The sequence below is a fragment of the Malaclemys terrapin genome, chromosome 12, assembly GCF_027887155.1.
Source record: "Malaclemys terrapin pileata isolate rMalTer1 chromosome 12, rMalTer1.hap1, whole genome shotgun sequence".
NCBI classification, from domain to species: Eukaryota; Metazoa; Chordata; order Testudines; family Emydidae; genus Malaclemys; species Malaclemys terrapin.
The window spans coordinates 48,432,564-48,456,298 of NC_071516.1; the positions used below are offsets into that span (position 1 = coordinate 48,432,564).

The 23,735-nt window shown below is 49.0% G+C and overlaps 3 gene segments (V, D, J or C); all 3 read left to right on the forward strand.

The window, feature by feature from the left end:
* The first annotated feature begins 10,050 nt into the window (after window positions 1-10,050).
* Window positions 10,051-10,691, forward strand: LOC128846224 (Ig heavy chain V region 3-like). The segment is given in 2 exon segments: window positions 10,051-10,158; window positions 10,252-10,691. Coding segments are annotated over 2 exon segments (486 nt in total).
* Window positions 10,692-15,431: 4,740 nt separating this feature from the next.
* Window positions 15,432-16,005, forward strand: LOC128846225 (Ig heavy chain V region 3-like). The segment is given in 2 exon segments: window positions 15,432-15,542; window positions 15,680-16,005. Coding segments are annotated over 2 exon segments (372 nt in total).
* Window positions 16,006-20,380: 4,375 nt separating this feature from the next.
* Window positions 20,381-22,291, forward strand: LOC128846226 (Ig heavy chain V region 3-like). The segment is given in 3 exon segments: window positions 20,381-20,490; window positions 20,584-20,956; window positions 22,045-22,291. Coding segments are annotated over 3 exon segments (666 nt in total).
* Window positions 22,292-23,735: the final 1,444 nt, after the last annotated feature.

Below are 23,735 nucleotides of genomic sequence, written 5' to 3' on the forward strand. Positions count from 1 at the left end.
AGACTAAACAATCCCAGTTCCCTCAGCCTCTCCTCATAAGCAGGGGCAGCTCCAGGCACCAGCGCAGTAAGCGTGTGCCTGGGGCGGGAAGCCAAGGGGGGGGGGAGGCGGCCTGTCAGTCGCTGTGAGGGTTAAATGCATAAATAAATACCCCCTTCAAAATATTCATTTTCTGGTTTTAATAATAACACAAAACAGGGTTCAGTAAGAGAAAGAGAGAGGGGCTGCAGAGTCCGCTTCTCCTGTCAACCACCAGGGGGAAGCAATGAGCAAATAGCACACCACAGCCTTGGGGACAAGACTAAAAGGGGCATTGGAGGTTGGAAAACAGCATTTTCCAAACCTGTACCACAGTAACTGCTCCTTTGCACATAGGACCCGCAGGTGCACTTTGACTCCGCCTCGCTTGTAAAGTGTCCGGGTTCCACTTCAGTGCTGGGTCCGTCAGGCTCCTGGGTAGCATCTGGAGTGTTATTTTTTAAAACCTTGGCCCATATGCACACTAAGCAAATTTATATTTCCGTGATAAAGGCCAAAAAGTTCTCTGCTAAGAGAATAAAAACAACAAGGGGTCCAGTAGCACCTTAAAGACTCACAGATTTATTTGGGCATAAACTTTCATGGGTAAAAAACCCACTTCTTCAGTGAAAGCTTATGCCCAAATAAATCTGTGAGTCTTTAAGGTGCTATGGGATTTCTCTTGTTTTTGTCTAGACAAACTAACACGGCTACCCCTCTGATACTTGTAACTCTGCTAAGGATGTTATTTTAACAATTTACCATCTTGCTGATCAATTTATCAGGCTGTGTGTTATGGACACAGTCACTCAGCCAGAGACGGATCTCTGGATAAATCACTCTCCTATTTGAGCTCTGAGTTGGGGATTTCAAGTCAAGCAGGGGATGAATTTATCAGCCCCTTACAAAAAGCCAGCGTATGCAAATGCGGTGACTTAGCTCCCTGCCTAAAACCCTGCCATGTGAAAGTATAATCAGGGTCTCACCTGGATGTTCCCGGCGCTGCACAAACACGCAGTGAAGAGTGGCAGGGGTAGGCAACCTATGGCACGTGTGTGCAGGCGGGATGGGAGCTGGTTTTCAGTGGCACTCATACTGCCCAGGTCCTGCCCACCAGTTCGGGGAGCTTTGCATTTTAATTTAATTTTAAATGAAGCTTCTTAAACATTTTAAAAACATACAACTTTACATACAACAATAGTTTAGTTCTGTATTATAAACTTATAGAAAGAAACCTTCTAAAAACGTTAAAATGTATGACTGGCACGCAAAGCCTTAAATCAGAGTGAATACATGAAGACTCGCACATCACTTCTGAAAGGTTGGCGACCCCGAAGGAGACTCCTATCAGAGACTCAATGACAGTAATTCAGACCATTAAGGGAGGTGTTTGTATCTCTTATAAGGAGTGGGATATGCAAATAGGGGTGGCAGGTTCCTGTTTAAATCTCTCGCTCAGTCTCCCCACGCTGCATCCGGAGAGACAATCCACAGCCCCCTGTGTCTGGGCAGAGACCAGCCAATTCCCCGAGATGTTTCCCCTCCAACATCCAAGAAAATGAGACTTTGGCTCCACTTACTTTTCATTGTAGCGGCTCTGTCAGGTATTTTCTCCCCCTGAGCACATTGGACATGCTGGCGGATGTGATATTATTGGCATGAATGTAGTTATATTGTAAACATGATTTTATTTCTTTCTTTGTTTTTTATTTATTTTATTCCTGTTAATTGATGGAGAATGTATTTAACCTGACTGGTTCCTTCCCTGTTCCCTCTTTTCCCTCCTCCCCCCTCTCTCCAGGGGCCCGGTCACAGGTTGTTCTGACCCAATCAGGTCCCGAAGTGAAGAAGCCCGGAGAATCCACCCAGCTGAAATGCGCCGTGAGTGGGTTTGTTCCTAATGACCGGTGGATGGATTGGGTCAGGCAGCTGCCGGGAAAGGGCCTGGAGTGGCTGGTCCACTATCGCCAATCTTCAGTCACGAATTACTACTCCCCCTCCATCAAGGGGCGATTCACAGCCTCCAAGGACAGCGCCAACTTCTACCTGCAAATGACAGGCCTGAAACCCGAGGACACGGCCGTTTATTACTGCACGAGACACACAGTGAGGAGAAGCCAGTCTGAGCTCAGACAAAAACCTCCCCCTGCAGAGACCGGGGAGGGCAGCTCTGTTCCACAGCACGGAGAACAGGCACAAAGGATCTCCCCTTACGGACACCGCACAGAGCTGTACGAGGAGACAGAGGCTCTGCTGACTCCATCTCCCCCGGGGAGCGCAGGGAGCAGATGCCCAGAGTGTATTTCACGGAGCAGGAGGAAAGAACAGGTGCATCCGCCCTCGCGCTGTGAATGCCCCCAGTGACCCACCAGAGCTTTCTGATCAGATACTCCTCAGTTTACGGGTCTCTCCTTCTCCTACTGAAGTCAATGGAGACGCTGAGCCCTTAGCGAAGAGCAGTGGGAATGTGGAGCCCTGAGGGAGGATTATGGACTGGAAGGTGTGTGGGGGAGGGTGTCAGTGATCTATCGCTTTTGTACTGAGACTGATAATTCTCTGTGGTTGAACTTCACCCCTTTTTAGAGGCGCCAGCAGAAGGTCATCTCCAGCTACCGAGCCCCACCTAAGCCTCCTGTAGAATTTATCCACTGGCGGAGCCTTATGCTGCCCTTCTGCACAGGGATGGTTTTTATCCCATCTCCAGAGCTCTGACCCTTCTCCTCAGACCAAGCTACAGTGACTTCAAAATTATTTCCAGCAATGTAGCCAAAAAACCAGAAATATTCCAAAGCACCTTTGCAAAGTCTGTTTCCGCACTCAGTGACCAGGTTACCCTGAGAACAGAATGGTTCTATAATGTAACTCGCTCCTAAATGATAACACCAACAACAACATTAAAGAGGGCATGGGGGAAGAGAGGCAAAAATCCAAAGCCAGGTGCTTCCAAAGGAATGAACAGAAACAGGTAATCATCAAGTCATCCATCCACTATCTCCCACTTCTGGCAAAACAGAGACTAGGGACACCATCTCTGCCCAACCTGGGGAATAGCCATTGATGGACCTATCCTCCATGAATTTATCTAGGGGTTTTGGACCCTGTTATATTCTTGGCCTTCACAACATCTTCTGAGAAAGGTAGAATATTTCTACCTAGACTCCTGCTGTTACCACTACAGACTTCTTCCCTTGTATAGCTAAGGAGATAAACCAGGAATCTTTACTCTCAGTTAGCCTGAGATAATCACTGTTACCTTTGAGCAGCCACCAGAAACCTGGGACCCTAAGAATTGCCAGCCCCAATACTCTCCCAAGGGCCCACCTAGCTCAACCCTCTGTCTCCCAGAGGGGCCAGCACTCGCTATTTTATAAGGAAGCAGCCCAATATTTGGAAATTAATAACTCACCTGCTCAAAAGGAGAAGATTTCTCATAATCCGCCTCTTTCCGAGATTCATCTCACTCTGAAAGGAGGGGAGTTTATCTCCTTCCCAAAATTGCTCAGCACACCAGCTTGAAGTTCTAACTCTTCCCTGTTTTAACCAGAACAATAACTTTGTGCACTAGCAGAGTCTACATGGGGCATTTAAACCACAATGGGCTGCTGCGCTCTGCAGGTTACAGCCCTGTGGTACACACTGCCACACTATGGAGACAAGACCTGGGGCTGCAAAGTGCATACTCACAGGCAGAAATATAGGTACCCAGGGAACTTTTACTGCAAAATCTGAGGTGCAAAGTGAGTTCAGTTGTCAACAGAATTCAGGGACAGCTGGGGTGGGGTTTCAATCCCATTTTAGGCCTGGTTGTGGGATTGCGGTTTCTAATGTGGTCATTAGGCTCCTAAATCTGTTGGTGAATCTATCCCTTGGTATTTAGGGGGCTTAGGGAGGAGAAGAAGATGATGGATTTCCTGTTAAAAGACTGATGTCCTAAATATCTTACAGAGTCTCCTACTGCTTCATTTAGAGACCTGTGTGGTTATGTCTCTCTACAGAGAAATGAATTAATTAGGCCTCAAATTTCAAAGATGCTGTCAAGGCTGCTTCCCCACTCTGAACTTTAGGGTATAGATGTGGGGGCCTGCATGAAAACTTCTAAGCTTAACTACCAGCTTAGATCTGGTCCGCTGCCACCACTCCCAATGTGCTAATTCCCTTCCCTGGGTAGCCTTGAGAGACTCTTCACCAATTCCCTAGTGAATACAGATCCAAACCCCTTGGATCTTAAAACAAGGAGAAATTAACCATCTCCCTCCTCTCTCCCACCAACTCCTGGTGGATCAAGATCCAAACCCCTTGTATCTAAAAACAAGGAAAATCAATCAGGTTTTCACAAAGAAGGCTTTTAATTAAAGAAAAAGATAAAAATCATCTATGTAAAATCAGGATGGAAAATAACTTTACAGGGTAATCAAACTTCAAGAGCCCAGAGGACCCCCCTTTAGCCTTAGGTTCAAAGTTACAGCAAACAGAGGTAAACACCCTAGTAAAATGTACATTTACAAGTTGAGAAAACAAAGATAAAAACTAACACGCCTTGCCTGGCTATTTACTTACAAGTTTGAAATATGAGAGACTTGTTCAGAAAGATTTGGAGAGCATGGATTGATGTCTGGTCCCTCTCAGTCCCAAGAGCAAACCACCACCAAAACAAAGAGCACAAACAAAAGCCTTCCCCCCACCAAGATTTGAAAGTATCTTGTCCCCTTATTGGTCCTTTGGGTCAGGTGTCAGCCAGGTTACCTGAGCTTCTGAACCCTTTATGGGTAAAAGGATTTTGGAGTCTCTGGGCAGGAGGGATTTTATAGTATTGTACACAGGAGGGCTGTTACCCTTCCCTTTATAGTTATGACAGATGCCTTAGGGAGTTAAGAGCTCCTTTCCACCATACCAAGAAGGACTCTCACTACAGGACCTCTTCTACTTAAACACCCACTACAAACAAACAAACAAACAAACAAACAAACAAACAGAAATCTGGAAAAAAACAAATAAAAAAACAGAAGAGACCTGAAGGGAGCCCATGGCATGAAGCAGGGGCCTTAACGCTCTAAGTTTTGGTCCCAAGAGGTGGTGAAGCCAAGTGGCTTACCTTAGTGAGAGTCTGACCCTCTAGGGCCTGACACACTGAAGGGGTCCTCCCAGTGACTGTTCCAGAGCTGTTCGAGAGCACCCTATCTATGGATTCGTGCCCCTTTTGCCAATCTTATACTATGTGAAGATTTATTAAATAGGAAAAGGAAACAAGAGAGTTCTTTACAAGGTTAATGCAGGTAAAAATATACATAAATGAGTTACATTCTTCAGTTTCTCAAAGTAATAGAGCAATTTATAATAAGGAACTTCTATACGTCCTATACGGCTAACCCAGACTAAGCAGTTGGGGATCACTTGCTTATGCCTAACCCCCCTCCCCCACCACCCCCAGTCCAAGCAGTGTAGAGATAACCAGTTCCTTCTTGCTGGGGGTTTCTATTCCCTCCCCACCCCCACCATATGCTCTGAACAGCAAGCTCAAGGGATGAAAGGAATTTGCATGTCTTATCTTCATTGGGGGGCAGAGCAGAAAAAACAAGTATTTTGTTCTCTTTAATGTTCCACAATAGACCGTCTGGCAGTGATGGACACTTCCTGTTGGGAAGGAGGTAACACTTTCTCTTGATCTTCAGCTTATCACTCTAATTAATGTGTCTCTCCTGTCTGGTGATTCACAGTCACAGAGGCTCAGAATACAACCACTCAAACATTACTTTACTCTGTGAGATATATTTGTTACAAGTGACATTAATGCGCGCAGCAACTCACAAGCATTCAATAAAGCCTAAACACTAAACACATTCTTATCATTCTGATACCTAATTTAGCAATACTAGCACACAGGTGAGACAGACCATTCCAATGTTTGTCAGTGTTCAATTTCGACATGGGGACCTTGGTATAAGCTGGCACCTTTTCTGTCGGTGTGATAGATAGATAGATAGATTAGATAGATGGGGTGGATGGGGATAGATAGATAGATAGATAGATAGATAGATAGATAGATAGATAGATAGATAGCTGAAATTGCACCCTACAGCCATAGTTCCAAAACCCTCTTGAAAGAGCCCATCGGCTTTCACACACCTCTGACCCTGGTACACAGAGATTGTCAGCTGTCTCTGCCCTGCTTTCTAGCCAAAGTTGCCCGGAAAGCCTGATCCCAAGCCTATAATGGAGGCTTTAGGGTGAGTACAACAGACACTGGACCAGACACTACAGTCATAGATATGCATTTCAGGCGGTTGTTCATTTCTCTCTTAGGCAAATGTTTATTCAGGAGCCCAACGCAGGTTGTTAGTTGAAGAAATACAGAACGAATCTGACTCATCACGGAGCCCTAGGGAGGGTAATTCACATGGTTGATGGAAGGAGTCTGACTCTTATAAGGAAGGGGATATGCAAATCGAGGAGACAGTTTCCTGTTTAAATCTGTCCCTCTCTGCTGAGACTGCACTCGGAGAAACAATCTGCAGCCCCCGGGGTCTCTGCAGTTGCCAGCCAGTCCCCCTAAGAAGTTTCCCCTCCAAAACCAGAGGAAATGAGACTTTGATTCCATTTAGTTTTTATTTTTTCCAGGTTTTGGAGGTATTTTTGTCCCCTGAGTAATTTGCTATTACTGTGCAAGGCAAGTATCAGAGGAGTAGCCGTGTTAGTCTGAATCTGTAAAAAGCAACAGAGGGTCCTGTGGCACCTTTGAGACTAACAGAAGTACTGGGAGCATAAGCTTTCGTGGGTAAGAACCTCACTTCTTCAGATGTGCGAGGCAAGACACACAGGAGGGGAAGCCGGTCTGAGCTGAGCTCAGACAAAAGGGGAAGGGATTTCCTAGGGGTGGCGCTCTGGTTCCACAGTAATGAGAACGGACACAAAGTATCTCCCCTTATGGACACCGCACACAGCTGCAATAGGAGAGAGGCTGACTCCATCCCTCCTGGGGAGCGCAGGGAGCAGATGCCCAGGGTGGATTTCAGCAGAGCAGGAAGAAAGAACAGGTGGCTCCGCCCTCGCTCTGTGGATGCCCCCAGTGACTCTCTGATCGGACACACTCCAGGTTAAGGCTTCCCCCTTCTCCCAGTGAGGTCTGTGGAGAAGCTGAGCCCTTAGTGCAGGGCAGGGGGCGTGTGGAGCCCGGAGTGAGGGTTGTTTGACAGGCTGGGGGGTCACTAATCGCTCAGTGATCTCCCCCCTCAGCCCATTGATCATTCTCTGGATAAAAATCCACCCTTTTGTAGAGGAGGCAGCACAAGCGTCTATGCACCTCCTGAGTGGCACCGAAGCATTTTAGTTGTTTAACATTATTTGAGGGTCTGATGCCCAGATCCATATTCCCACAACAATCCAAAGGAAACATGTCTGTGAGTTCCATGCTCCGTGGTGGGAAGAGGAAGGCCAAAGTGGGTATGAATCCAAACAGAAATATGAATGGGAAGGGGAATCGAAATGGAAGTATCCAGGGGGTATTAATTTGAATATGGATATGAATGGGGATATGAAGTGGAGTATAAATGGGACTACAAAGGGAAATAGGAACAGTATGTCTGTGCATTAATATTTTTCATTTCCACTCCGTTAAAAGTGTCATTAGGAGAGTATGATACTGACACGCCCCCTCACACTAGAACTCTCCCCTCCCCTTTACACCTCCCCCCACTACCCCCCATGGCCACGCTCACCTCATAGAGACCCCTACGTTACTACCTATTTTCCTTCTCTCTGCACCTACCTACCATGGCTACCCACAGCCTCCCTCACCCCACAGAGACCGAAAATGCTGGGTGCACTCTCTGCCTTCTATACCGGACATACTGTGGGGTTCAGTTACTGTCATCACCCCATAGAGACCCGCTCACCCTGGCCTGTTCCCCTCCCTGCTACCGCTAATCCAGGCTCCCTCTTCATTCGAATAGTGGTGACCTCTGGACATCTCTCCCTCCCTGGGGATTGGATCCCACATATCAATGTGCTACAGCAACTCCTGACAGCAATATGCAAAGCCCAGGAATCTTGGATCCTCCCCTCAAAATACCCAACCCCACAGCCACGCCCCCCACACAAAGTCCAGGATCCGGTTTAGGAATTACACTTCAGCTCAACCCACCCGAGACCCACTCCTGAACTGCCCATCACTGTTATCCCCATTATACACAGGCATTGCACTGGCCTGCCTCTAAGCTGCAAGTTCCCACCATCAACCCGAACCCAGAGAAGCCAGGTAATGAGGAGTTAAGGGTGAAGAACCCCCCAGGCTTTTCTAACCACACTGAAATTCTCCCCTGTCAGTGACATTCTGTGACCCGCCCCACCCCCGAGACATTCTGCCCTCAGCACATTCACCGCCCTGGTGCTGGGCATCCAGCTGTGAACTCTGGCCTCAGACTTTCCTCCGAGCACTTGTGACCTGACCCCAGTCCCTGACCCCACAGAACCACCGCCCCACGGTGTATGGGGAGTGCGGGCTTCAGAGCGGAATCTCCCACCAGCTCTTATGACTAGAACAGATTTTGTATGGGGCCCTAAATCCCCAGGTGAAGAATTCTAGTTATTCAAGGGAAGTGTTTATTTCTCCCATATACAAATGTATAAGGAGCAGTCTGACCCCTCTCTGAGCCAGTGTATTAGTCATTTACATCTCGGAGGAGAGGAGTTTGTGTCTCTTATAAGGAGTGGGACAGGCCAGTGGTTCTCAGCCGGGGGAAGCAGAGGTCTTCCTGGGGATGCATCAGCTCCTCCAGACATTTGCCTAGTTTTACAACTGGCTCCATAACAAGCACTAGCCAAGTCAGTACTCACTGTATGTGTGTATATATATCTCCTCATCATATGTTCCATTCTATATGCATCCGAAGAAGTGGGCTGTAGTCCACGAAAGCTTATGCTCTAATAAATTTGTTAGTCTCTAAGGTGCCACAAGTACTCCTGTTCTTCTTTTTGCGGATACAGACTAACACGGCTGTTACTCTGAAACTTGTCAGTACTCACTGAAACTTCATACGGACAATGACTTGTTTCTACTGCTCTATAGGCTGAAATTTAGTACAATATTTATATTCTAATCGATTTATTTTCTAATGATATGATAAAAATGAGAAAGGCAGCAATTTCTCGGTAATGTGCTGTGACACTTCTGTATTTTGATCTCTGATTTTTAAACACACGGTTTTTACGTGAGGTGAAACTTGGGGTATGCCAGACAAATCAGACTCCTGATGCAGGACAGTCTGGAAAGGTTGACAGCCACTGAACTAGGCCATTTTCCTGTCTCTATTACTAGCCAGAACCAATTGCAAGAAATCCTGGACACGCCGCTCTCGGCCCACTAATCCCAGGCAGGCTCCACTGCAAAACTTAACTCTGTCCTCAGACTACCCTCTCCCCAACTTATCCTACCTGCACCCACAGGCAGCCCCCTGACCTGGCCCAAAGCATGAGCCAGGCTTGCTCACATCACGTTCCTAGTGTAATGGATCATTTCAATGTAGCCGGTCACTGCTGGGAAGGGAAAGGGGCTTCCGTCCCAAATCCCTCCCAGCGCCCTGGGAAATCTTCCCTCTCCAGCGGGTGGCCCAGCCCAATGGATCCCTGGGACACGACCCCTCCCCAGACACTGACTCCCTCGACCGGACGTTACCTGGCCCTTATCTGCCTGGAACGGGGCTCCAGATCTGAGTACCCCCAATCCCCAATATCACCTCACAATATCCAGGCCCTCAGTTCCTGGGTGAGGAAATACAGTCACTGCATGGAGATGGTCATTCCTCCCATGTGTCCAAAAGTGTCAGGAGACCCCAGTGCCCTGTGCCCGGCGCTGCACAGACACACAGGACGGGACAGTCTGACTCCTGCACCCGGAGCCCTAGGGCGAGTCAGTCAGATCACTGGCAGCAGGAGTGTGTGTCTCTTATAAAGCGGGGACATGCAAATGAGGGAGACAGTTTCCTGTTTAAATCTGTGCCTCTCCCTGTCCAGGCTGCACCCGGAGACACAATCCGCAGCCCCTGGGTCTGTGCAGTGACCAGCTAGTGCCCTGAGAACTTTCCCCTCCAGCACCCGGGAAAATGGGATTTTTGCTCCTTGTAATTTTTGCTGTAGCAGCTTTGGAAGGTATTTTCCTCTTCTGAAGAACTGGCAGAGTTAGAAGGATATTGTGTTACTGCTGTTTTTATACCGATATTAATGGCCTGTCTTTATTCCCAGGTGTCCAGTCCCAGGTGCTGGTGGAGTCCGGAGGGGACGTGAAAAAGCCCGGAGACTCTCTCCGCCTCTCCTGCAAAGCCTCCGGCTTCACCTTCAGCAGCTACTGGATGCACTGGGTCCGTCAGGCTCCTGGCAAGGGACTGGAATGGGTCACTGCAATAAACACTGGTGGGAGTAGTACATACTACCTTGATTCAGTGAAAGGCCGATTCACCATCTCCAGGGATGATTCCAAGAGTGAGCTGTATCTGCAAATGACCGGCCTGAAGCCCGAGGACACCGCCCGCTATTACTGTGCGAGAGACACAGTGAAACGAAACCGATTTGTGATCATACAAAAACCCAGGCTGCGGAATCGCCCTTCTCCCGGCAGCCGCGCGGGGGCAGCAGTGACACACACACCGCTCCGGGCTCAGACAGGAGACCAGGCAACTGTGTGAATGTAACACAAACCTCCCATCAGTGTTAACCCTTCCATTCCCGGGCAATGTGTCTCCCCTTCCTGCCCAGAGCCCCACTGGGCCTGCGGTGCGGAGATCCCTCGCTTCATCAGTGAACCCCAATCCGGAGTGAGTCCTGTTCTGAGTCGCTCTCCCCTCGCAGACCTGGCACGTTGGCTCTCCCGGGTCCTGTCTCTGTGTTAGACTCACAGGACAGCGTCTGTCAGTGTAAAGGGGACAAGCGCATTGGGGTTTGCGTCTGACCCAATGGATGGAGCAAATTGCTCCTGGGGCAAAATCCTCCGCTAGTGTAAAGTCACCGCAATGGCTTCCGCTAGACTCGAGTTACTCCGGATTTACACCAGGGAGGCTCTGGCCCTTTCAGCAAACTGGGACGTTTATCGCATTAATGCAGTGGAAGGTGATTAGTTCATTATAACCGATGTGGGGCTCCTCACCGTGGCATCTCCGCCCTTCACAAGCGGTTATTGCCTTTATCCCCACAACACTGTCCCTTATCCCCCCTTATCCCATGGGCCGCAGAGGGCTGCAGATCCATAGACAATGCCCCACTGGGCGCAGGAATAGGAAGTGTCACCAGGCCAGGAGTAAAGTCAGGTTTTATGTATATAATCCCCAGACAATATTCCATTGAGTTGCCCATCGCTCCATAGTGCGTGTGATCTCTGGTCAAGTATCAGGCAATGTATTAAAGAGAGACCCTCACAGCCTTTGCTAGATTCTCTGGCCACCCACCAGAACCCAGCACTCCACACACCTACCCAGGCCCCACACACTCCCTGCTTCCAGCTTAACCCCCTTCGGGTCAATCCAGTACATGCAAAGCTGACACCTCCCACGTCCTGGTTACATACTGACAGTAGCACCTCAGACAAAAGACCTGACTCACTGGGGCTCCCTTCCCGTCCCACCACGATGCTCTTTGCATTAGGAAACTTCATTTGACCGACTGGACGCTCACGTCGATTTTTGGAACGTACAGTTGAACTACACTTTGAGGACAGAGTCATCCCTGCTCTAACTCAAGGGACGGGCTGTGATGAAGTGGGGGGGTTCTTGTTTTCGGTGGGGTTTCAATGGTTCGCATGCGGAGGGGGTGGGACTCAGTTTCCCTGGGTGTTACTGGTTTAACGAGGTGAGGGGAGAGGGCGTTTGTTGGTACAGAGGATCGGAGAGGGAACGTGGGACCCCAGCCAATGGCCTGGAGGATGGATACCCCAGCGACCGGTGACCTGAGACCCCGACTGGAGACCCAGCTGAGGAGATGCAGCCGGTTCTGGTCAGTGGGAGAACAATGGGCTGCAGAGTGAGGACCCAGTGACCTAACCAGCCGGTTCCAGCCAGAGGACAGAAGCAAGGAGAGGAGGCCCCAGTTTACAACCCTGTTTCCCTGGAGAGAAGACAATGGACAGAGGCAGGGCCTGGGGCCGGTGATCTCAGAGGCCCAGCTGGGAGCAGGGGGGCTCTGGGCTGGAGAGGGGGAGCAGGCAGAGCCCACCTGGATGCAGAGAGACTGGGATGTGCTGGGCTGTGGGAGGCCAGGCCTGAGGCCCTGAGAGTTTCCTGTGCTGTGTTCAACTCTCAATAAATCCTCCTGTTTTACGCTGGCTGGGAGTCACTCCAGTCTAGAGAACAGGGTTGCATCATCCCCTTCGGGGGGTGAAGGCCCCAAAGGGTCCAGAGCGAGTGGACTCCCTGAGGGGGCCCACGGCGAGAAACAGGTGTGCTAATGCTCAGAGAGGTGCGGCTCCAGGAGGTGGAGGGGCCTGACCCTGGGAGAGAGTGGACCCCCGAGAAGAGCTGTCTCACTGAAAGGGGCACCCCCCACAGACCGCACGGGGCCACGACTGGGCGCGATCTGTGAGTTCGTGACACTGGCCCAGGAAGTTGATTTGACACAAATGAAACATCATACAACTCCTCTGACACCTAAGGAATGTAAGAGCAAAGTGGGTGCAAATCATTCCTCCCTCCTCTTTGTACAGATGGGAATGGCCTCAGAAGGTTCACATCAAGGCAGAGTCGGGCCCCAGACATTTTTAATTTAATTATTCATTATTCATATCACTTTTCACCAATTGCTTTCCTCTCCAGGGCGTCTTCTGGCAGATTGTCCTGACCCAATCTGATCCAGCAGTGAAAAAGTCTGACATGGATGTAATGTGAACCTCTACATCATGCCTTGGATCCAAAAGGCTTCCGGGAAGAAGTGGGAGTGGACGCTTTACTATCATACTTCCTTTACCAACAGCTTCTGGCCTAAAACCCCAAGGGGTGGAGGGCATGGGACGGACTCACAACCTCCAAAGACAGCTCCACCTCTATTTACACAAGCAGCCTAAAGGAAATGTACACAGAAAAGTTAGCTCTCTCTCTCTCTCTCTGACACACACATGCAATATTCTTCCTGAAAGGCAGAGACTTTATAGTACTTTATTACTGTTCAGAATCCAGACCCCTAACACACAAGAACCAAAGACAGAGAGAGACAAAGCAGGCTGCTCCCGAAGGGAGAGAGGCACAACCCATCCCCATCCTGACCTACCATGGCTCTTTGCGAAGAGACTGTTAAAAATCCAGATCACAAGCTTCCCTCCGGAGCCCAACAGCCTGCATGCAGGAGAAGGAAACTCCTTTCAAACTGAAAGTGATGGCTTCAAACGTTAAAGCAGTTCTCAATAAACCACAATGGACTATTGACACTTCTGCCTCCAAGGCTACTAAACATTATGTGATTCTATTTATTCTGCCCCCCTCCATTAACATTATCACATAACTCCTATCCGCCCATCTATTAAGGCTACAGTTTAAGGTATAGACTTTAGGGTTACGGCAAGACTTCAGGCCTCCGGGTAGGATTAAAATTAGCTCTAGGTTTAGGGATAGAGTTAAGATTTATGGATACAAATAGGGTTAGGATTTAGAGACAGAGAATAAATTTGAGGTTCAGGTTACAGTTAAAGGTTAATGTGACAGTTCATGTTTAATATTAGGGCCAAATTTAGGATTATGGTTTGCTTATACATTTAAGGTTGGGGTTAGAGTAAATGTTAAAGATTACGGTTATTTGTTACCCTTAGAAATAGGGTTACAGTACAAATTTAGATTTGTGTTCAGTTAAGAGTTAAATTGTGGGTTTGGTTTTATCTTTATCGTTATGTTTTAGGTCGGGCTTTAGTGTTAGTTTCAAGATAGTGATGGGGGGGGGTGAGTGTTAAAAGTCAGGGTTAGATTTACACTGAGGGTTAGAATTGCCTTTGGGGATGAAGTCAGGATTTAGTGATAGAACTAGGTATTCCTTTAGCTCTCAGGTTGAGATCAATATAAAGGTTAAGGTTCAGGTTTATGCTTAGGGTTAGTGTTAAATATGGGAGTTAGGGAGAGGAGAAAGAAGATGCCAACTGGACTCCTTATAGTCCAATAGGAAGCTCTAATCCAGTGGTGCTAGGACCCCGACTAGGAGAGGGGGGTACCCCAGAGATAAATTGCTTGCCCTTCTCTCAGCCACACACAAAGAAACTGAGTTTGTTCTAGGAAATAATTGGAGTCTCTTACCAGAAGGGAGATATGCAAATAGGGTGAGAATTTCCTGTTTGAAGCTAAAACAACAAAAAGTCCTTGTGGCACTTTAGAGACTGACAAATTTATTTGGGCAGAAGCTTTTGTGGGCTATAGTTCACTTCATCAGATGGATGGAGTGGAAAATACTGTAAGCAGGTATAAATACACAGCAGATGAAAAGATGGGAGTTGCCTTACCAAGTGGGGGGTCAGTGCTGGTGAGGCCAATTCAATCAAGGTGAATGTGGCCCATCCCCAACAGTTGACAAGAAGGGGTGACTATCAACAGAGGGAAATTTATTTTTTGTAGTGACTCAGCCACTCCCAGTCTTTATTCAGGTCTAATCTGATGGTGTCAAGTTTGCAGATTAATTCCAGTTCTGCAGTTTCTCATTGAAATCTGTTTTTGAAGTTTTTTGTTGAAGAATGGCGACTTTTCAGTCTGTTATTGAGTGTCCAGGGAGATTGAAGTGCTCTCCTATTGGTTTTTGAATGTTACAATTCTTGATGTCTGATTTGTGTTCATTTATTCTTTACTTTACTTTGCTGAGCTTTGGACAAGCCCGACAGAAGGACAATCGTTCTGGGGTCAGAGCCTAACAGGTGTGAATTCTGGAAGCTCCACAGATCCCAAGGCTGCTACCCCGACTGACGATAGCTGGTGGTCTGGCCCATTCATTCAAACAGATTAAAACATTGGTAACAGAAGGGATCTAGTGATACAATGAGATGAGGACCAGGCAGCCACCCAGTTGAAATGGAAAGTCTGATTTAACAGGTATTCTTATCTATACATGTACGGATTTTTTCAGTACCCAACAACAATCAATCAGCACTAAGCAAAATGGAATAAATAAGAACCTTTTACTGTTATCAACATGCAGTTCTCAGTTATTGATTATTGATAGCATACCAACAACCAAGACTGGATTTCTGAAAAATCCAAAGAGGCCCCCTCTATATGATTTGGGAATGGGTTTTTAAGAATGAAGCTCCCTGCCAAAGATACCCTTTTCTCAAATGTCACTGACATCTAGAGAGCAGGCAAGACATTTGTGCCTCTTATAAGGAGGGGAATATGCAAATGGAGGCATCAGTTTCCTGCTTAAATCTCTCTCTCTCTTTCTGCCCAGGAGGCACCCAGAGAGACAATCCGCAGCCCCCTGTGTCTGTGCAGTTACCAGCCAGTCTCCCTGAGAATTTCCCCCTCAAACACCAGGGAAAATGAGACTTTGGCTCCATTTACTTTTCCTTGCGGCTGCTCTGGAAGGTATTTTCTCTGCACAAATCCACTGCAGAAGCAGGAGACTATCACTGCTTTTCTGCAATGATATTAACATAGATTGCAAAGTGCGATTACTTATTTTATTCCCCCTCATTCTTCCCTCCTCCCCTCTCCTTACGCAGGGGCCCGGTCACAGGTTGTTCTGACCCAGTCCGGTCCAGAAATGAAGAAGCCCGGAGAATCCACTCAGTTGAAATGCGCCGTAAGCGGGTTCACTGTCTCCGGCTATTACATGGCGTGGGTCAGACAGGAGCTGGGAAAGGAGCTGGAGTGGCTGGTCAGCTATTACACACCTTCATCTACAAATTACTACTCTGACAGCATCAAGGGGCGATTCACAGCCTCCAAGGACAGCTCCAATTTCTACCTGCAAATGACCAGCCTGAAAGCAGAGGACACCGCCGTGTATTACTGCGCGAGGACACACAGTGAGGGAGAAACCACCTGAGCTCAGACAAAAACCTCCCCCTGCAGAGCCTGGGGAAGGGATTTCCTGGGGGAGGCGCTCTCGCTCCGCAGCAATGAGAACAGACCAAAGTGTCTCCCCTTGTTGGCACTGCACAGTGACTCTGCTGACTCCATCTCCCCCTGGGGAGCGCAGGGAGCAGACGCCCAGGGTGGATTTCAGTGGAGCAGGGAGGAGCAGGTGCGTCCGCCCTCGCTCTGTGGACACCCGCAGTGACTCCCTGGGGCTTTCTGATCAGACACGCTCCAGTTTCAGGCTCCCTCATTCTCCCACTGAAGTCACTGGAGAAGCTGAGCCCTTAGCGAAGAGCAGTGAGAACGCTGAGCCCGGAGTGCGGATTATGGGCTGGAAGGTCTGGCCAATAAACTAGAAGTGACCTTCCCCGGCAGCCCATTGATAAACCTCTGTGTGAAATTCTCCCTTTGTAAAGGGGCATCCCAAGGGCCTGTCCAGCTACTGAGCGCCAGGGGTGACTTTTCTCCTGCCCCTGCAGTACTGACCCTTCTCCTCTGACTGAGGAGTTTGACTCCAAAATCCTTTCCAACAATACAGCCCCCAACAGAACATTTCCCGAATCATCTTTGCACAGTTTGTCTCCGTCCTAATTTTCCAGATTCCCATGAACAAGGAATGGTTCAGTGATGTACCTGGCTCCTAGGTTATACCATTGACACCAACATCAAAATGAGGGATGGGGCAGAAACAGACAGACAGACAGACTGTCTCCAGTCAGTAATTTCATGGTTGCCAATCTCCGGCGGGCAGAAGAAATAGCAGAAGGGAACATTCCGTGTTACAGCTGGACTCTGGAATCCACCTGCCGTGAGACTTAACAACGCGACGCTGCGTCACACACTGGATGCACTGGGTCCGTCAGGCCCCCGGGAAGGGGCTGGAGTGGGTCGCCCGTATCAGCTGCGGCAGTGGGAGCAGCACATACTGCGGCGATGCAGTCACAGCGCGATTCACCATCTCCAGGGAGAATCCCAACACCCTGCTGTATCTGCAACTGACCGGCCTGAGAGCCGAGGACACCACCCGGTATCACTGCGCGAGAGACACACCCTGCACACTGAGGGGAAGCCGGTCTGAGCTCAGACAAAAAACTCCCGTGGCGGTAACCAGAGAAAGTCCCAGCTGGTTTGATGCTGACAGGCCGCGCGCTGGGAGCTCACAGGAGACAGTAATTTCCTCCCTTTGAAATGGGTAAAATGAACCCGGCTGTTCAGTCAGATCTAGATCTACAGGAGGCGGAGATACTGGGAACAGGGTGTCCCGCACTGGGTGTGGGGGGGTGTGACGTTATGCAGTCTATATGGTTTTATAAAAACTTGATAATAAGTCAATATAATGTAACTGAGATGGTTTTAGAGAAAATACGGTAATAAGTGAATGTAAGTAACTGGGATATGCCTCATGCAAAAGGTCTCTTGTAAGGTATCATTACAAAGCTTATAATCTACTGAGTGTGATCATCTGATTTGTATAAATGTACCACTCTTGTATCTAAAACTAGAAATATAAAATGTAACTCTGAGGGCCTATTGTAATTATGTAAAGTGTGGACCATTAATGATGGTTTGGAATCTTGATGACTCCCATTGTCTGCAGATGGCTGTATTTACCTGTGAGTCTTCCTGTATATGTGTGTGCTGGCAAGTGAGTAATGAAGTCTTGCAGTGACATGTGATCATGTCACCTGAACTGGAATCCATCTTTAACCTGGTGCTTTTCCAGTGAGGGGGGGTGGAAACCCAGAGAGACAAAGAGTTCCCGCCTTATGCAAAAGATATATAAAGGGAGGAAGAGAACAGAGAGAGAGAGGAGCCATCATGAAGAATCCCCTAGCTACCACCTGAGCTGCAACAAGAGCTGTACCAGGGGAAAGGATTGTGCCCAGGCCTGGAAGGTGTCCAGTCTGAGAAAAACTTACTGAAGCCTCTCTGAGGGTGAGATTATCTGTATTTAGTTTGATTAGGCATAGATTTGCGCATTTTATTTTATTTTGCTTGGTGACTTACTTTGTTCTGTCTGTTACTACTTTGAACCACTTAAATCCTACTGTCTGTATTTAATAAAATCACTTTTTATTTAGTAATTTACTCAGAGTATGTATTAATACCTGGGGGAGCAAACAACTGTGCATATCTCTCTATCAGTGTTATAGAGGGCGAACAATTTATGAATTTGCCCTGCATAAGCTTTATGCAGGGCAAAACGGATTTATCTGGGTTTAGATCCCATTGGGAGTTGGGCATCTGAGTGCTAAAGACAAGCACGCTACTGCGAGCTGTTTTCAGGTAAACTTGCAGCTTTGGGACAAGTGATTCGGACCCTGGGTCTGTGTCTGGAGCCAGACGGGAGTGTCTGGCTCAGCAAGACAGGGTGCTGGAGTCCTGAGCTGGCAGGAAAAACAGAAGCAGGGGTAGTCTTTGCACATCGGGTGGCAGCTCCCAAGGGGGTTTCTGTGATCCAACCCGTCACAGGGGGATTCACTCGGTCCCAATTATTCTATTACACGCATTGATATGGGTTAAAAGGAATTATTATCTGCCAAAGAAAAATCCAAATAGTCCCATGTTCACCTCTCAGTTCCCGTGTGGGGATAGAAAGCAGGAGAGGTGAAAACACAAACCCCGGCAGCGATAAAAGGGAAAAAGGCTGTTCCCCAAATCCCTGTTGGTCAATGCCATAGAGCTGTGCAGTGTCTGTTTATAGATTTATTTGACTCCCTGCCCTGTAGATTGTCTCCCTTCTATTAGCCTCGTCACTGAACTGGTCTCCAGCCAGTCTGAGAGCCTAGGACCATGGCGCATTATGGAGCCAGCCACCCACCCACCATCATCCTCTGAGTGTCCTTCAGTGAAACTGTCTATGGAACATTCCCCGAGAACATTCTCTCTCTCTCTCTCTCTCTCTCTCTCTCTCTCTCTCTCTCTCTCTCTCTCTCCAGTGTGTGGGAATGAGTGTGGGGCTATGAAAGGGAACATGAGTGGTAATGGGAGTGGAGATCTGTGTTTCAGCGTCAATGCTGATACTTGTCTGAAAGTCAGTGGGAACGGAAATGTTGTTGTTGTTTTGTTTGTTGTTATCCCTCAATATTACATCCTGGGGATGGTTTAAAACACGTAGCGTTCATAACACACAAGTTCTTTAAACACAACCAGGAGAAAGCTTCTGTCTACACTTTATTGTTTATTAATAATTAATTAAGTAAATGATCTGGACGATGATGCTTAACGGTTATAGATTTGGTGCTCGTTGTGGTCCTAGCCCCTAGGGTCTCCAGAAGCTGGGAATGGGCGACAGGGGATGGGTCACTTGGTGATTCCCTGTTCTGTTCATTCCCTCTGGGGCACCTGGCACTGGCCACTGTTGGGAGACAGGACACTGGGCTAGACGGACCTTTGGTCTGACCCAGTCTGGCCATTCTTATCTTCTTAATAATAGTGTAGGCTCCCATAGTCCTAGGCATGGTACAAACACAGACCATAAAACCTCTCTCAGTCCCACCGAGTTTACAACCCGAGTGTAAATGGGAAGTGGAGTGTGACTGGGAACAGGAATATAAACACCAATATAAATATCAGCCGTGCAGAATAATCTTCCTTCACTGTTGCCTGAATCCCCCCTCGACTCTCCCCTAAAGAAAAGCTCCCAGACACGTCCCTCTCGGCCCACCAATGTCAGGGAGGCTCCATTGCAAAGCCTTAACTCCGTCCTCAGACTCCCCCCCACCCCGCGAGCTTCTCCCACCTGCACCCACAGGCGGGCCCCAGACCTGGTCCAAAGCACGAGCCAGGCTCACTCAGATCACATTCCTAGTGTCATAGATCATTTCAATGTAGCTGGTCACTGCTGGGAAGGGAAAGGGGCTTCTGCCCAAATCCCTCCCAGCGACATGGGAAATCTTCCCTCTCCAGCGGGTGGCGCAGCCCAATGGATCCCTGGGACACGACCCCTCCCCAGACACTGACCCCCCTGACCGACGTTGCATGGCCCTTGTGCACGTGGAATGGGGCTCCAGAGCTGAGTCCCCCCAGTCCCCAATATCACCTCACAATAGCCAGGCCCTCAGTTCCTGGGTGAGGAAATACAGTCACTGCAGGGAGCTGTTCATTCCTCCCAGGGGTCCGAAAGTGTCAGGAGGACCCAGCGCCCTGTGCCCGGCGCTGCACAGACACACAGGACGGGACAGTCTGACTCCTGCACCCGGAGCCCTAGGGTGAGTCAGTCAGATCACTGGCAGCAGGAGTGTGGGTCTCTTATAAAGCGGGGACATGCAAATGAGGGAGACACTTTCCTGTTTAAATCAGTGCCTCTCTCTGCCAGGCTGTACCCGGAGACACAATCCACAGCCCCTGGGTCTGTGCAGTTATCAGCCAGTCCCCTGAGAACTTTCCCCTCCAGCACCAGGGAAAATGGGATTTTTGCTTCTTCTAATTTTCACTGTAGCAGCTTTGGAAGGTATTTTCCTCCTCTGAATAACTGGCAGAGTTAGAAGAATATTGTGTTACCGCTGTTTTTATACCGATATTAATGGCCTGTCTTTATTCTCAGGTGTCCAGTCCCAGGTGCAGCTGGTGGAGTCCGGAGGGGATGTGAAAAAGCCCGGAGACTCTCTCCGCCTCTCCTGCAAAGCCTCTGGGTTCACCTTCAGCAGTGCCTACATGAGCTGGGTCCGACAGGCTCCTGGCAAGGGACTGGAATGGGTCGCTGCTATATACCCCGCTGGGAGTACATATTACCCTGATTCAGTGAAAGGCCGATTCACCATCTCCAGGGATAATTCCAAGAGTGAGCTGTATCTGCAAATGACTGGCCTGAAGCCCGAGGACACCGCTCGCTATTACTGTGCGAGAGACACAGTGAGGGGAAGCTGGTCTGAGCTCAGACAAAAACCTCTCCCTGCAGTAATCAGAGAAGCAGTTTGGTGTTGGGGGCGCCCAAGGCCTGTCAGTGAAAATGAGATCAGTTCTGGGAAAGGGACTAGCAACAACAAACCCTTTTATTGCTATTATCATTCCTCTTCTTTGATTTTACGCAAGGGGAAGGAATTTATATAGAACATTCATAGTTGGGTCCCTTCCTCTTTCTTTCCTCTCCAGGGGACAAATTCTGAGCCCCCACACAACCTCCCCGGGATAGGTGAAAACACAAACTCTGGAAGCTATAAATGGGACCGAATCCCTATTCGTCGATGCTATAGAGCTGTGTGGGGTATGTTTAAGATGTTATACATGTATTCGACTCCCTGCCCTGTACATTGTCTCACTCCGATTAACCTCATCAATGAACTGGTCTCCAGGCAGCCTGAGAGCCTATCACCATGCATGGTGCATTATGGATTCAACTATCCATCCCTACCGTCTGAGCATCACTCAATAATACCGTCTGTTTAACATTCCCTTGCCAAATATCTGTTTCCCCATACACCCCCTCTATCTGTCATCTATCAACAGTTATCCTTCCTCTCTCTCTCTCTCTCTCTTTCTCTCTCTCTCTCTATCCCCATCCACCCCCCTCTATCTATCTATCTATCCCCATCCACCCCCTATATCTATCTATCTATCTATCTATCTATCTATCTATCTATCTATCCCCGGTCACGATGTTTGGCCAGAGGACCTCTCTCTTATATGAAGGGGTCTCTATGCAAATCAAGAGCTAATCACCCGGTTTAAATCCTGCCAATCTCTGGCCCCGCAGCTCCTCCCAGAAGAAGACGCGGGTTTTCCCACACTCTCACTTTCACTCCTCCTCTCGGAATTTCTTACACAAAACCCAGGAAGATGAGATTTTGGCTGAACTTAATTCTCACTCTGCTAGTTCTCCCAGGTAACTATTAAAGTACAAAGTGCACTCCCCTCCGGGTTCCTGATGTGATAGAATCAGGGGTCTAAACAAATCTGTATTTGCAGGGGCCAGGCCTCAGGTCCAGCTGGTGGAGTCCGGAGGGGATGTGAAAAAGCCCGGAGACTCTCTCCGCATCTCCTGCAAAGCCTCCGGGTTCCCCTTCAGCAGTTATCTCATGGATTGGATCCGTCTGGCCCCTGGGAGGGGGCTGGAGTGGCTGGCCAGAGCTGCTGCCCAGGGGAGCACCTACTACGCTGATACCGTGCAAGGGCGATTCACCATCTCCAGAGACAACGCCAACAGCCTGGTGCATTTGCAAATCAGCAGCCTGAGAGCGGAGGACACCGCCCTGTATTACTGTGTCAGAGACACACAGCCAGGGACCTGGGACAAAAACCGAGCGCTGTCTTAGCCACGCTCTGGAGTTGGCTGGTTGGGGCGCTCAGGGTTTGCAAAGCTGGGGAAAGACTCAGACTACATTTAAACACCAGACTCACCCCACTGGGGCACTGGCTGTGTCAATAATCTAGGGAGTCCTGGGGTACATGCAGGGCCACCCCCCCCCAGTGCCGTGCCGCTGAAACACCCCCCACCCCCCCCCGGAGCACCGCACCACCCCGGAGCGCCGCGCTGCCGAAACACTTGCACAGGAGTGCCATGCCGTCAAAACAAAATCAACCCATCCCCCCCCCCCCAGCACCGCGCCGTCGAAACACCCTCTCCCAAGCGCCATGCCACCAACCCCCCCCGCGCCGCGCCACACCCCCAAAACAAAAATAACCACCCCAGCGCTGCCCACCCGAAACAAAAACAATAGGAAAAAAACCCTTGAGTTCCCCCCGCCACCCGAAGATTGGCCTCCCCTTACAAGGTGCCACCCCAAGCACATGTTTGGTCGGCTGGTGCCTGGAGCCAGCCCTGCTTAAAAACAGGGGGGATAAAACGCGAGAAACAAAACCAGAAACACTGACAGCCTTAACAAGGCACGGGGCTACCCCCAATGATGCAATCGATCATTGGGTGTTTGTGTAATATTTGCTTACAGGTATAAAACAACGAACATAGCTAATGGACTCCCTGCCCTGCGCACTGTCTGACGTGCATGGGCCTCATCAAACAACGCCCGTCCATCCGGTCTGAGAACCTAGGGCCGTGTCCCGTAATGGATCTCTCATCCACCCAACTTCCTCTCTCAGTATAATTCAATTAACCTACCTGTATTTAAACAGGACCCCCCTCCCCATCTCAGGGATTTCCATGCATGTTTCACCCAGGGAGGTTGGAGGTTGAACGGGGCTGTCAGCAGATGCCCCAGGTAGATGGGCTCACTCTATCCAGGCCACAAATGGGCAGCTCCTCGGTACCAGCTGTTGACGTTTTACCAGATGATGTTGCTGGAGAAATTCTATAGATCAGACTTGCCCAAGGAAAGGACTAAATTCAGGATTTATCAGTCAGAAATGTGTGACCTGAATGGGAGGAGCGGGGGTGGACTGTGGGCGGGGCTGAGGGCAGCCCAATGTGTCCCCACATTTTACTGTTGTGATCTGGTTGTCACCCTAGGTGCACTGGGCCCGCCAGCAAGTGGGGAAAGGACTGGGATGGATGGGAGTTTTATGGGATGATGGAAGGAATAACTATAATGATACTCTCAAAAGTCGCCTCACCATCACCAGAGACACCTCCAAAAGCCAAGTGTTCCTGCAACTGACTGGCCTGCAACCCGGAGACATCCTCAGAGACACACAGGGAGGGTTATAATGTAACTTGCTCCCAGTTGGTAACACTGACACCAACATTAAAGAGGGCGTGGAGGAAGAGAGGCAAAAATCCAAAGGTAGATAGATAGATAGAGG